The sequence below is a fragment of the Gekko japonicus genome, unplaced genomic scaffold (assembly GCF_001447785.1).
Source record: "Gekko japonicus isolate JY-2015 unplaced genomic scaffold, Gekko_japonicus_V1.1 scaffold7, whole genome shotgun sequence".
NCBI classification, from domain to species: Eukaryota; Metazoa; Chordata; class Lepidosauria; order Squamata; family Gekkonidae; genus Gekko; species Gekko japonicus.
In genome coordinates, this window is record NW_015159711.1 from 1,651,391 (window position 1) to 1,661,984 (window position 10,594).

A 10,594-nucleotide genomic window follows, 5' to 3' on the forward strand; every position below is an offset into this window, starting at 1 on the left:
ACTTCTTAAAAATTCTAGCATAACTTTTCATAAATTATAGCCCACTTTGGCAGATATATATATAGTAGGACCCCACTAAGCATGTATATAAAATACATTATGAAGGGGAAAAAGCTGTAAACAGTGTGTCAAAACACTGTGAAATGCGGGAAGTACAAGGTGAAATGTAATTTACTTTATCACTAATTACTGGTATTGTTAACAGTATCTAATTCTGTTCATTATTTGCATTTGACATCATATCACTAGCTTTACTAAACTAGTCGGATATAATGGTAAAAAGAAACAGCCAGTACCTGCTTCTCAAAGAGCAACATATGAGAGATGTGAAAGCCCAGGAGGGGAAAAGGAAACAGAGGGAGGGGCTCCCATTTTTTTCAAGGCTGTTTCTCAATGGGAACACTGAAAAAAATTCCTGAGAATATTTTTTCTTTTGGAATGGGTTAAATGTTTTCTAAGACAATGTTTTAGTCACTCAAACTACATGAAGATTTTTATGTAAGAAGCTATAGCATCTTTTGTCTTCCACCAGCAGGCAAAGATTTTTTATTTCGTTTGGCACACCCCCAATAATGGTTACAGGCTCTCCTCCTGGGGTTCTGGTGTTGTTTATGTGTTTTATTGAATCGTTTTATAATTGGAAATGTTGCTTTTAATTGTTCAAATGCTTTAACATTTTTATGTTTGCCACCTTGGGGACCCTGGTCAGGGGGAAACGAAGTATTAAAACAATTTAAATAAATTAAATTAAATTAGGTAATGATTATTCTAGTGTATACTGTACATATACGATATTTTCAAGAATATTACTTAGATGTGACAAATTTTCTCCACAGTTAATATGATACAATGGGTGCAGTGATAATACACTATTGAAAAGTTCGGTATTTCCAATGTTATAAAGTTTAACTCAGTATTCAAATATGCTACAATAACTGTATGAGACTATTTCTGTGTAGTTAACACATTTTTTTCTTTTTTATGATAAAATCTGTGTTTTCACTTTTCAACTTCCTTTTTTCCCCTACTTCTTGGATAGCAAAAACTAAGATACATCTGCTAAGGTACCACAGGGCACAGCAGTTTGCAACAATATCTCTCTTTAGTATTTGGTATACTCATAATTTTCTTGTAGAAAGCTAAAGCATTTATAATTTTAAATTTCATAAATATGCTATGTAGTACAATGTTATATGCCAACTAAGTTGTAATGATGCATTTATGTTGTTAAAGCAGTAACCTAAGTTTAGGCTCCATAAGTAAGCATTGCATATATTTACATGTTTCCTAAAATGCCCTTTCCCCCCATGGCTTCCACATTTCTAGACATGAGGCCCAAAAACACAAATAAGGATTTTTATCTGTTGAAATGCCTTATGCAATGTAAAACAAAAAGATCTGTAACATCAGTTTTACCAACCAATAACACCTCCATCTTATCTGGATTCCATTTCATCTTGTTCTCTCACATCCACAACCACTACATCCAGGCACTGATTCAAGAAAGAGATATATAGGGGTTCAGTTGAAAAAAATGAAGGCCCCGGTCTCACGGAGATACGGATGATAGGCAGATTTTCCGGGCGCGATCACACCGCAACATCTGGGAAGTGTAGTGCTCCCGTGGCTATCCCGTGGCTTCCCGCCGAAGATGCAGAGTAAAAAACTAGTACTTACAAGGTACTGGTTTCCGGACACCACGGGGCAAGGGCGGGCGTATGATTGCGTTTCTGGTGGAATCCTGTGGCATCCGGCGCCCGCCAATGTTCCGTTGCAAACAAGGGGTTTTTTCCCCCCAAGTCTCCGCAGGATGCGCAAAAGCGCCCAACAGCGCATGCGCACAAACTTCAGTTAAAAAAACCACCCGTTTGCCATGGAAGCGGCGCCTAGTGATTGCTGGTGTGATCGCACCGTGCTGTTTCTTTGCCGCACTGCAGGATAGCCGTGTGATCGGCACCTCACTCCCTAACCATGGGACCTCAACAGGACGTGTGATCGGGTGACCGTGCATTATTTTGCTCCGGGGCAAACAGCCACACTCCCCCCCCCCGCATTTTCCGGCCCGTGTGACCGGGACCACAGAGCAGTATGTGATCATCATACTGAAGACATCCAATCCCAAAACTTCAGATTATCTCTCTCAGTGAATAGCTTAAAATAAGTGACAAACAGCATAGGTGAAAGCACAGAAACCCATAATTCAGAGACTGGTCATCTGATTCTACATCTGCAAAGGAAACTACGAATCCTCTTGGAGAAAAAGAACCAAAACCACTGGGGAGAAACAAAGCTGCCTGGACAGAGAGAATACTAGGTCAACTGGGCTTTTAGTCTAATCACCTAAGGGAATTTGTATGTTTTTATAATATTTTGGTGCGGGGATAAATCTGACATAAACATATTTAAGATCCATGGCTTTCAATGGGAATTATGCATGTTCCCTTGTATTGCTGATTGTGGCCTGAGCTACTCCTAAATTTTGCATGTAACATCAACAAGATATGATACTGAAGTGATTCTAACTCACTAGTAGACCACTGGTTTATGTATGGGGTCTAGAAAGCCGAGATAACTTTTTCTCTCCCTCCCATAATACCATAATTCATGGTACCCAGTGGAATTAATGGTCAGTAGACTAAATTCAGTGCCATAAGATGTAGAGATATCCACTAGTTTGTTTTGTTCGTTGTTAACAATTCAGTCGTGTTCAACTCTTGGTGATTCTTTGGGCCAGCTCTCTCCATGTTTTCTGATCTTGTACTCTTTTGTTGAGTTGTTCCATGCTTAGGCTGGTGTCGACTTTTATGGTGTGTAGCCACCACATTCTTTGGCAGCCAGGTTTCCTTTAGCCACTAACCAATCCAAGCATAACTGCTTTTTCTAGTGAGTTCTTCCGCATGACATGGCCAAAATAAGTCAGTTTTGTGATTTTTCCTTCCAATGGCATCCACTAGTCTGACCTTAAAAGGGAGTGTAGCCAAATTCATGGATGGGTCCATCAACAGCTGCCACATTGGCTGGATGTTTTAATGTATGATGATTGCTGCCTTGAGGACCCTATTGTATGGAAAGGCAGCATAGAAATGTTTTAAATAAATAAATGATGACCAAATGGAGCCTCCATGTTCAAAAGCAATACCCCCCGGGGGGAAACAGGGAAATACTTTGGCTTCTGTGCCATTTGTAGGGCTCCTGGGGCATCAGGCTGGACACTGACACTGTGAAACAGGATGCTGAACTAAATGCACCACTGGCCTGATCCAGCACAACTGCCCTCATATTCTTAAAAACGACACTAAACCAGGGCAAACAGAAAGCTAACATCAAAGGTCTCAAAAACAGAGTTTTCCAAGTTGCGGTCCTAAGAAAACATATTAAAGAGTACGTCCCTTTGAGTAAATATGTTTAGGACCACAGCATGATTTTATTTTTGAGCTACCTAATAGCTAACCACAGTAAATCATCTTAATTAATATGCAAATGTACTCTAAACCTTTCACAACTTGTAGAAGAGCTGAGGTGGCTTTTATTTCGACTTAGCAAGGCCAGCACAGCCCTTTGGGAAGTCAGAAAGGAGAAATTGAACAGAGCCAACAGCCAAGAAGAATTACTTTCAAAGGATAAAGGAGAAAAATCAGTCACCCACGTAGGAGGTGAATCTACAGTTTAGACCAAATCAGGGGGAGATTCCCCAGGCCTGCACCCAGCACGACTTCCAGGCCTATGCCTCAGCCGCTTCCGAACCCAGTATAACTCAGGGGCTGCACCACCACCACCACCATTCCCAGCATGGCTCCAGGGATGTGGCCACATGGCTGGCACATTTCCTGGGCTATGCCAGCAGCAGCACGCCCTACACAGATCCCAGGCTGTGGCAGTGCTGCTGAGCCCAGTGTGGAGCCCCAGGCTGCCAAGCCACCACCACCACTGGACCCAGTGTGGAGCCCGGGGTTGCACAGGTGCCACCACCACCACAACTAGGCCCAGCACAGAGCCCTTGGCTGTGTAGCCACCACCACTGCTCCTGGGGCCAGCATAGAGCCCAGAACGTCTCAGCAGCTGCCTTTAAAGCCAGCACGGCTCCCTGGCACCACCACCACCAAAGGCAAGCTGTACTTTTCAGGGGATTTAAACCCCTTGTTTTTCTTTTAATTTTCAGATTTTTCTGCACACCTGGAGAGTCCCCCAAGCATGCAGAAACATCTGCTTAGCCTCCATATGGCCCTGATCCGCAGATTTAGATAACTGCAGACTGCAACCCCGTGTGGCTAACAGCATATATTTTTAATTCATTGGTAGTTTTGCATATTAAAGGAGTAACTTGGATGCAGCTTGTCTATGAAGTGGCAGCACTTCTATTCACAGCAGCAGACATCAGGTCCACACAGATAACTGCAAGTGAAGAGAGTTTCTTGATCCCTGGGGGTACGTGGGAAGCAAGAATCTCAAGAGGGAATGTGAATTAGAAGAAAGAAATCCTGCTAACAACTGTGGACAAGACATATTATAATGTTATCAGAAGGACAATTATTTTGCTACTGATAGCCTTAGAAAAGCTTTCAGTACGGTTTGTTAAGCCATTTCAGACATTCATTCATTGACTACGCTACATGAAACACTGTCCTTTTTAAAAAAAGATATGTAAACGCAACCTTTGGGAAATGGCAGATAACAGATTATTTAAAGACATTTTCCTTGTGTTGGAACACTGAGCCATTTTATTAATGGCTAAATATTCTCTACAGTTATTTTGGTTTCTATTACAGAAATATAACCGACATAACAGCAACTTGGTCCTCAACAAAGGTACAACAAAGTCAGAGTTTGAATGTGTGTGTGTGTGTAGTACTGGCAACTCACAGCTGATTTATGGTGACCCCCCCCCCCATGATGCCCTGAGTAGTCTGATTTTTGAGAACTTAAAAGTTTCCATTGTACATAACAGCCGTACTCAGCATTTCTGAAAACACAGACTGTTTTTTGGAGGTCATATTGTCCCTGCCTGAAGGTGCTAATCTTGCCTGCTGAAATTGTTGACACCTATGGAGTCATAACATCCTAGTGTGCTGTTCTGTGAAGCTTCGTGGAAAGTTTCATGAATTTTTAAATTAAAAGAGGAGGTAGAATCAACTAGAAAGAGAGAAAGCCTGAAACGATGCCAAAAAGTTTGCTGTATCTTTTTCCATGCTTATTTCTTAAAACCTGCCACTTATTTTATAGACTGTAGGATAACTTATTTCTGTAGATATATATGCTTTTATAATTAAGTTATAATTAAAATACACAAAAGGATACAATGCTTTGGATCTTTTTTTCTGTAGGAGAATAATCCTATTAAATGGACTCTCCCCCTTTTCTGGTAGATTAAAGGCTGGCAACCAAAATAACTGGATAGTTTGATGGCTTCCTAGATCCTGGTCTGACTAGGTCTGACTCCCCAAAAGGAATGTCTGTGACAAGTTTTTAGACAGTTGTGCTATGAAGGCTGCAAGCCTATTCCTTCCATTTAGAGTTATCTGTGATTACAGCAGGTGGACAGTAGAAAAACTTTGCTATGTGGCTAAGTTTGCCCTAGAACTACTACCCAGCAAACAGCAATCTGACTTGCAGTTGATACCTAATGACACCGTTGTGGAATATAAAAAGATAAGCCACCAACTACAAAGAGACATAATTGGCTTCATGGAATATTTGATCACAATTAAATAACATGTGATCTGCTATGGTTGCCAGCTCTGGGTTGGGAAATACCTGGAGTTTTGCGGGGGGAGCCTGGGGAAGGTGGGGTTAGGGGACCTCCACAAGGTGTAATAGCATAGAGTCCAGCTTCCAGAGCAGTCATTTTCTCCAGGTGAACTGATCTTGGCTTTCGGGAGATCTCCAGGTGCCACCTGGAGATTGGCAACCCTGTGGCCGGCTGATTAGAGTCATGGCAGGTGGGACAGTCCATAAGAATATAAGGGAAGCCTATGTTGGATTAGGCCAAAGGCCCATCCAGTCCAACACTCTGTCACACAGTGGCCAAAAATACAAAGTACCATCAGGAGTCCACCAGTGGGGCCAGGACACAAGAAGCCCTCCCACTATTGACCCCCCCAAGCACCAAGAACACAGAGCATCACTTGCCCCAGACTGAAAGTTCCTATCTATACCTTGTGGCTAATAGCCACTGATGGACCTCTGCTCCATATGTTTATCCAATTCCCTCTTGAAGCCATCCATACTTGTAGCTGCCGCCATCTCCTGTGGTAGTGAATTCCATGTGTTAATCACTCTTTGGGTGAAGAAGTACTTCCTTTTATCTATTCTAACCCGACTGCTCAGCAATTTCATTGAGTGCCCACTAGTTCTTGTATTGTGAGAAATGGAGAAAAGTACTTCTTTCTCTACCTGCTCTATCCCATGCATAATCTTGTAAACCTCTATCATATCACCCCTCAGTTGTCGTTTCAGGTGTTGAGCCCCAAGCGCTTTAACCTTTCTTCACAGAGAAAGTGTTCCAACCCTTTTATCATTCTAGTTGCCATTTTCTGCACTTTTTCCAATGCTATAAGATCATTTCTGAGGTGTGGTGACCAGAATTACACACAGTATTCCAAATGAGGTTGCACCATGGATTTATACAGGAGCATCATGATACTCACTGATTTGTTTTCAATTCCCTTCCTAATTTCAACTAATGTCTGGACAGGACTCCTAATGAAGAAGTTCAATTTGAAAATGTTGAGAAATCAAGATCCCACAGCCTCACCTTACTCACAGAATCACTGTAAAAATACTGAGACAATAAAAAAAAATCCTGGGACTGCTGGAAAAATGTCTAGTTATAGATACCTGGTGTCTGAGGGACCAAATGCAAAGGAAGATAAGGTCTCCGCACATCTCTAATCAGCATACAGAATAAGGAATTTCACCCTCTGCAGCTTTTCTTCACTTTTGCACAGCAACATAAATACATCATTCCTATAATGTTTTTAAAATCTTTTTTCTTCTTCATTTTTTTGGTTAGGTCATGAATATACAATCTGCAGCATCTCTCACTTTCCTGTCATCTTTACAATCAAAAGGTTGCCAACTGAGGAAAGTCACCACCTCTGAAGTGATACTGTTCCTCAGCAACCTGCCTTTTGTTGCCAAGGAAAACTCTTGTGGATAGAAAGAGCGACTTTGGTTTATAAGCCCATCACAAGCCTTCTGGGGTGGGGGGTGCAGCTTTGCGCTATAAAGCTTCAGGCCCACACACACAGCAGTGTGAGAAGAATGTTAATCAGCTTTCAAAGAACACCCAGCACTGGAAGGGGAGCTCTCAGGTGCAGGAGGTTACAGATGAATATTGTCACTCTCTGTGGTTACTTAAAGGTGATAAGAAAATGTAGGCTTTTCAGCACTGTAGTGCTAACCCAGGAGCTGTGCTTACATAACAGGTGGCTCAGTCAAGGTAACAGCATACATACTGGGCACCATTCAACTATCAAAGGTTATGTGTGTACTTTTGACATTTTGCCTCCTTGTCAGCAGTCACATGACGAGATTCCATTAATATCAGAGTCACAGCTTCTCCCTACAGCATTAAAAGAGGAGACAACAGAAAGACACTGTTTTTTAAGAGGTGGGTACACACACTGGTTTTCAACTTAGACAAGCTTAGCTTACTACAGAATGACTTAAAGTATTAGATGTGTTAAGTCAGTACAGCAGCTTTGAGCACAAAAAGCTCAGATTTGATAACCAGTAGCACAAAAAAGCTTTAAAAGGATAATAAGACAATGTAATGGAAAATAGGCCTATCAGTGGATATCAGGCAGTATACTAGAACTTCTATGGTTCAGAAGCACCAAATTCTAAAGACAAGCAATAAAGTAAATGTACTGTCTTTATTCCTGCCAACCTAGCAGTTCGAAAGCAAGAAATTGCAAGTAGATAAATAGTTCAGTGGGAAGGTAACAGCGTTCCGTGCACCTTGGTGTTTAGTCATGCTGGCCACATGACCACGGAAACGTCTTCGGACAGCGCTGGCTCTTCGGCTTTGAAACGGAGATGAGCACCGCAACCCTAGAGTCGGACTCGACTGGCTTTTGAGAAAGGGAGCCTTTACCTTTACTGTCTTTATGCCATGTCTATGAACATCACAGAAGCATTAGGCTGATCACTGTTGGAGACAAAGTTGTAGACTAAATGAACTCTTGGTCTAATCCAGCACAGCCCATTGTTATGTTTTTATTTAGCATGTCAGAAAAACAGTCAAAGCATCCAGTCCCCAAACATCCACCTGCATGCCACCCATCCACCACTCAAATTACAAAGAAGGCTGTATGAACAAGAAAGCTTACATCGTCCATATTGCCAGATACCTGCTGCTTGCACACAGAGATCACCAGATGGAAGGGAGCGTGTATACTTGGGTATAATACTAAACCCAAGCAAGTTGCTATCTGGGTACACCTGTAATCTTATGTTGAAGAAGCATAGCATATTCAGTAACAACATGACCATAGTCATGCAGATTTACAGGTAGATGAAGAACTGAAACTTATTTTTGGTTCTCATGATCATTGTAAATAGCCAGAGGACTCTCCAATGCAGGTCATAATGTTGAAACCCTCCTGAACATACATTGCATCCTATATATCTAGTTCAGCTCTGACATCATAAACTGGATAGGGGCTACAGTATCATCTGTAAATAACAAGAGGTGCTTTATGTATAATCTGAACAAATTACAACCTGTGGAATGAATCCCTGAATGCAAAACTGGGGCAAATGAGCTACCATACAAATATTTATTTAATAACTTATAGGCCATTTACTCCATCAAAACAACACAGAACACAAAAACAAACAGAACAGAGATGATTTGGGTAAAAATCCAACAAAACAGGAGGCATCCATTCATCAACACAGCCCTGGAATAATAAATTGAAACAAAATGCAAGTGGCTGTCAGGGAATGACGTTTAATAAAATATCCTCTCACCTGCCAACTGGTCCTGACTCCTAGACAACAGCAATTAATGTACATAAATCAGCAGATCTCTATGGTCTTTGCCTGCTGGTTTCTGTACATCAACCTATTACTAGAGATAAAAGCAAACCTACCAAACCAAAGGCATACGTACACACGGTAGTATAATAACCAAAGTAGTCAACAACCCTTGCTGACCAAAGGGAGAATCGAGAGAGAATGAAACTGATTACAATCCATGAGCCCTGTTTTGCAGGGGAGGGCGGTTTAAAAATCTCAGTTAATAAATAATAAAATAATTAAGTAAAATATAAATTACTAATTACTTACATCTCACAAACAATAATTTAAAAGATACAAAATATTACAACATTTTTGATCATGCGCAGTGAAACGCCTTTTCTTTGAAAGGCGCGCATGCTCCATTTAACACTACGGGCACTACACTCGTCCGGAAAAAAAGTCGCGAGATCAAAGACGCATGCGCTTAGCAAAGCCGTCCCAGTCGCTTCGCTTTAACCAGTGTTTTATGCGCATGCGTAAACTGTGTAACGGCCTTTTCTTCGCCTCTTAATGCGAAAGCACTTCAGAAGAAGTTTATTTCTTCGGTTTACTTACTTGGGATACGGACAAGGCTCTGGTTTCTACCAGGCGGGGCCTCTTCCTTACTGGGTATCTGCGGAGAATAGGAAACGGCGTCTCCCATGCCGACCAGAGTACGAAGGAGGCGGCGGGAAGCAGCTGAGGTCATTGCCCTTCCCCCACTTCGCCTCCCCCTTTCCTCTTGCACTAGAAGGGAAAAGCAGCAGGCGACGAAAGGCGTACGATGAATGGGGGTGGGGGTGCTTCGGAAGATTTGCACATGCGCGGGATGAGTCGACCACACGTGGCCGTGTCGCAGGCTAGGAAGAGCCCGGATTGGGGACACCACGCGGCTGTTGCTTTGGAGGGCGTTGAGGCTGTAAACCCTTTTTGATGCCTGTAACGAAGTTGGGATGTTGCAGCGAATGCTAGTTTGCGTGTTTGCGATTGCTGAGGATTGCGCCACAAACTTCCGTTGTGCGTTCCCAGCGCGCTTCCCACCGAACGCTTTGACGATGCAGCCCCAAACGGGTCTACTACTTAATAGAGCTTGCGCCCAGCAGCCCCGTAGCTAACAACTTTTTGCTCGAGGGGCCAATGTTTTTCTCGGGGGCTGCCATTATATGTCTGTGTGGTACTGCCATGCCCATACTTCTAAATAAATAAATTAGAAAAGACACCTTTAGACATTTCTCTGCTAGTTTGACATATTTATTGCTTTACAGCTGTTGACCTTATAACCTTAACTTGTTATTTAGTGTCACTTTGCATATCTTGATCATCACTGTAGAGATGGAAGAATTTAGGCAGGGATTTAACCTGGGATCTATGGCATACCATAGAAGTACAGCCTCTGAAGCTGCCATTTTCAACAGTAGTCTGGAGATCAGTTGTCAATCCTGCATTTTGGCAAGCCTACCTATGATTCAGTAAATTTAAGAGGCTGACTCCTGGATTACTAGATGCCACCAAAAGAAAACAGTGCATTAACCAAACACCTTTAGGTCTGAAAGAGTCACTCAACTGATTGCTGTTTAATGAGGTGAAGATG

The 10,594-nt window shown here is 42.2% G+C and overlaps 1 protein-coding gene across 2 annotated transcripts in view; it reads right to left on the reverse strand.

Moving 5' to 3' along the window:
* The window catches only part of MSRA (methionine sulfoxide reductase A), a 297,114-nt gene extending 287,020 nt beyond the window's left edge, over nucleotides 1-10,094 (reverse strand). For both annotated transcript variants that reach the window (XM_015425699.1, XM_015426394.1), the window contains exon 1: nucleotides 9,580-10,094. In XM_015425699.1, the coding sequence (XP_015281185.1) occupies nucleotides 9,580-9,712 (133 nt within the window). In that variant the 5' untranslated portion in view covers nucleotides 9,713-10,094. The remainder of the gene's footprint in view (nucleotides 1-9,579) is intronic.
* Between the last annotated feature and the right edge of the window lie 500 nt (nucleotides 10,095-10,594).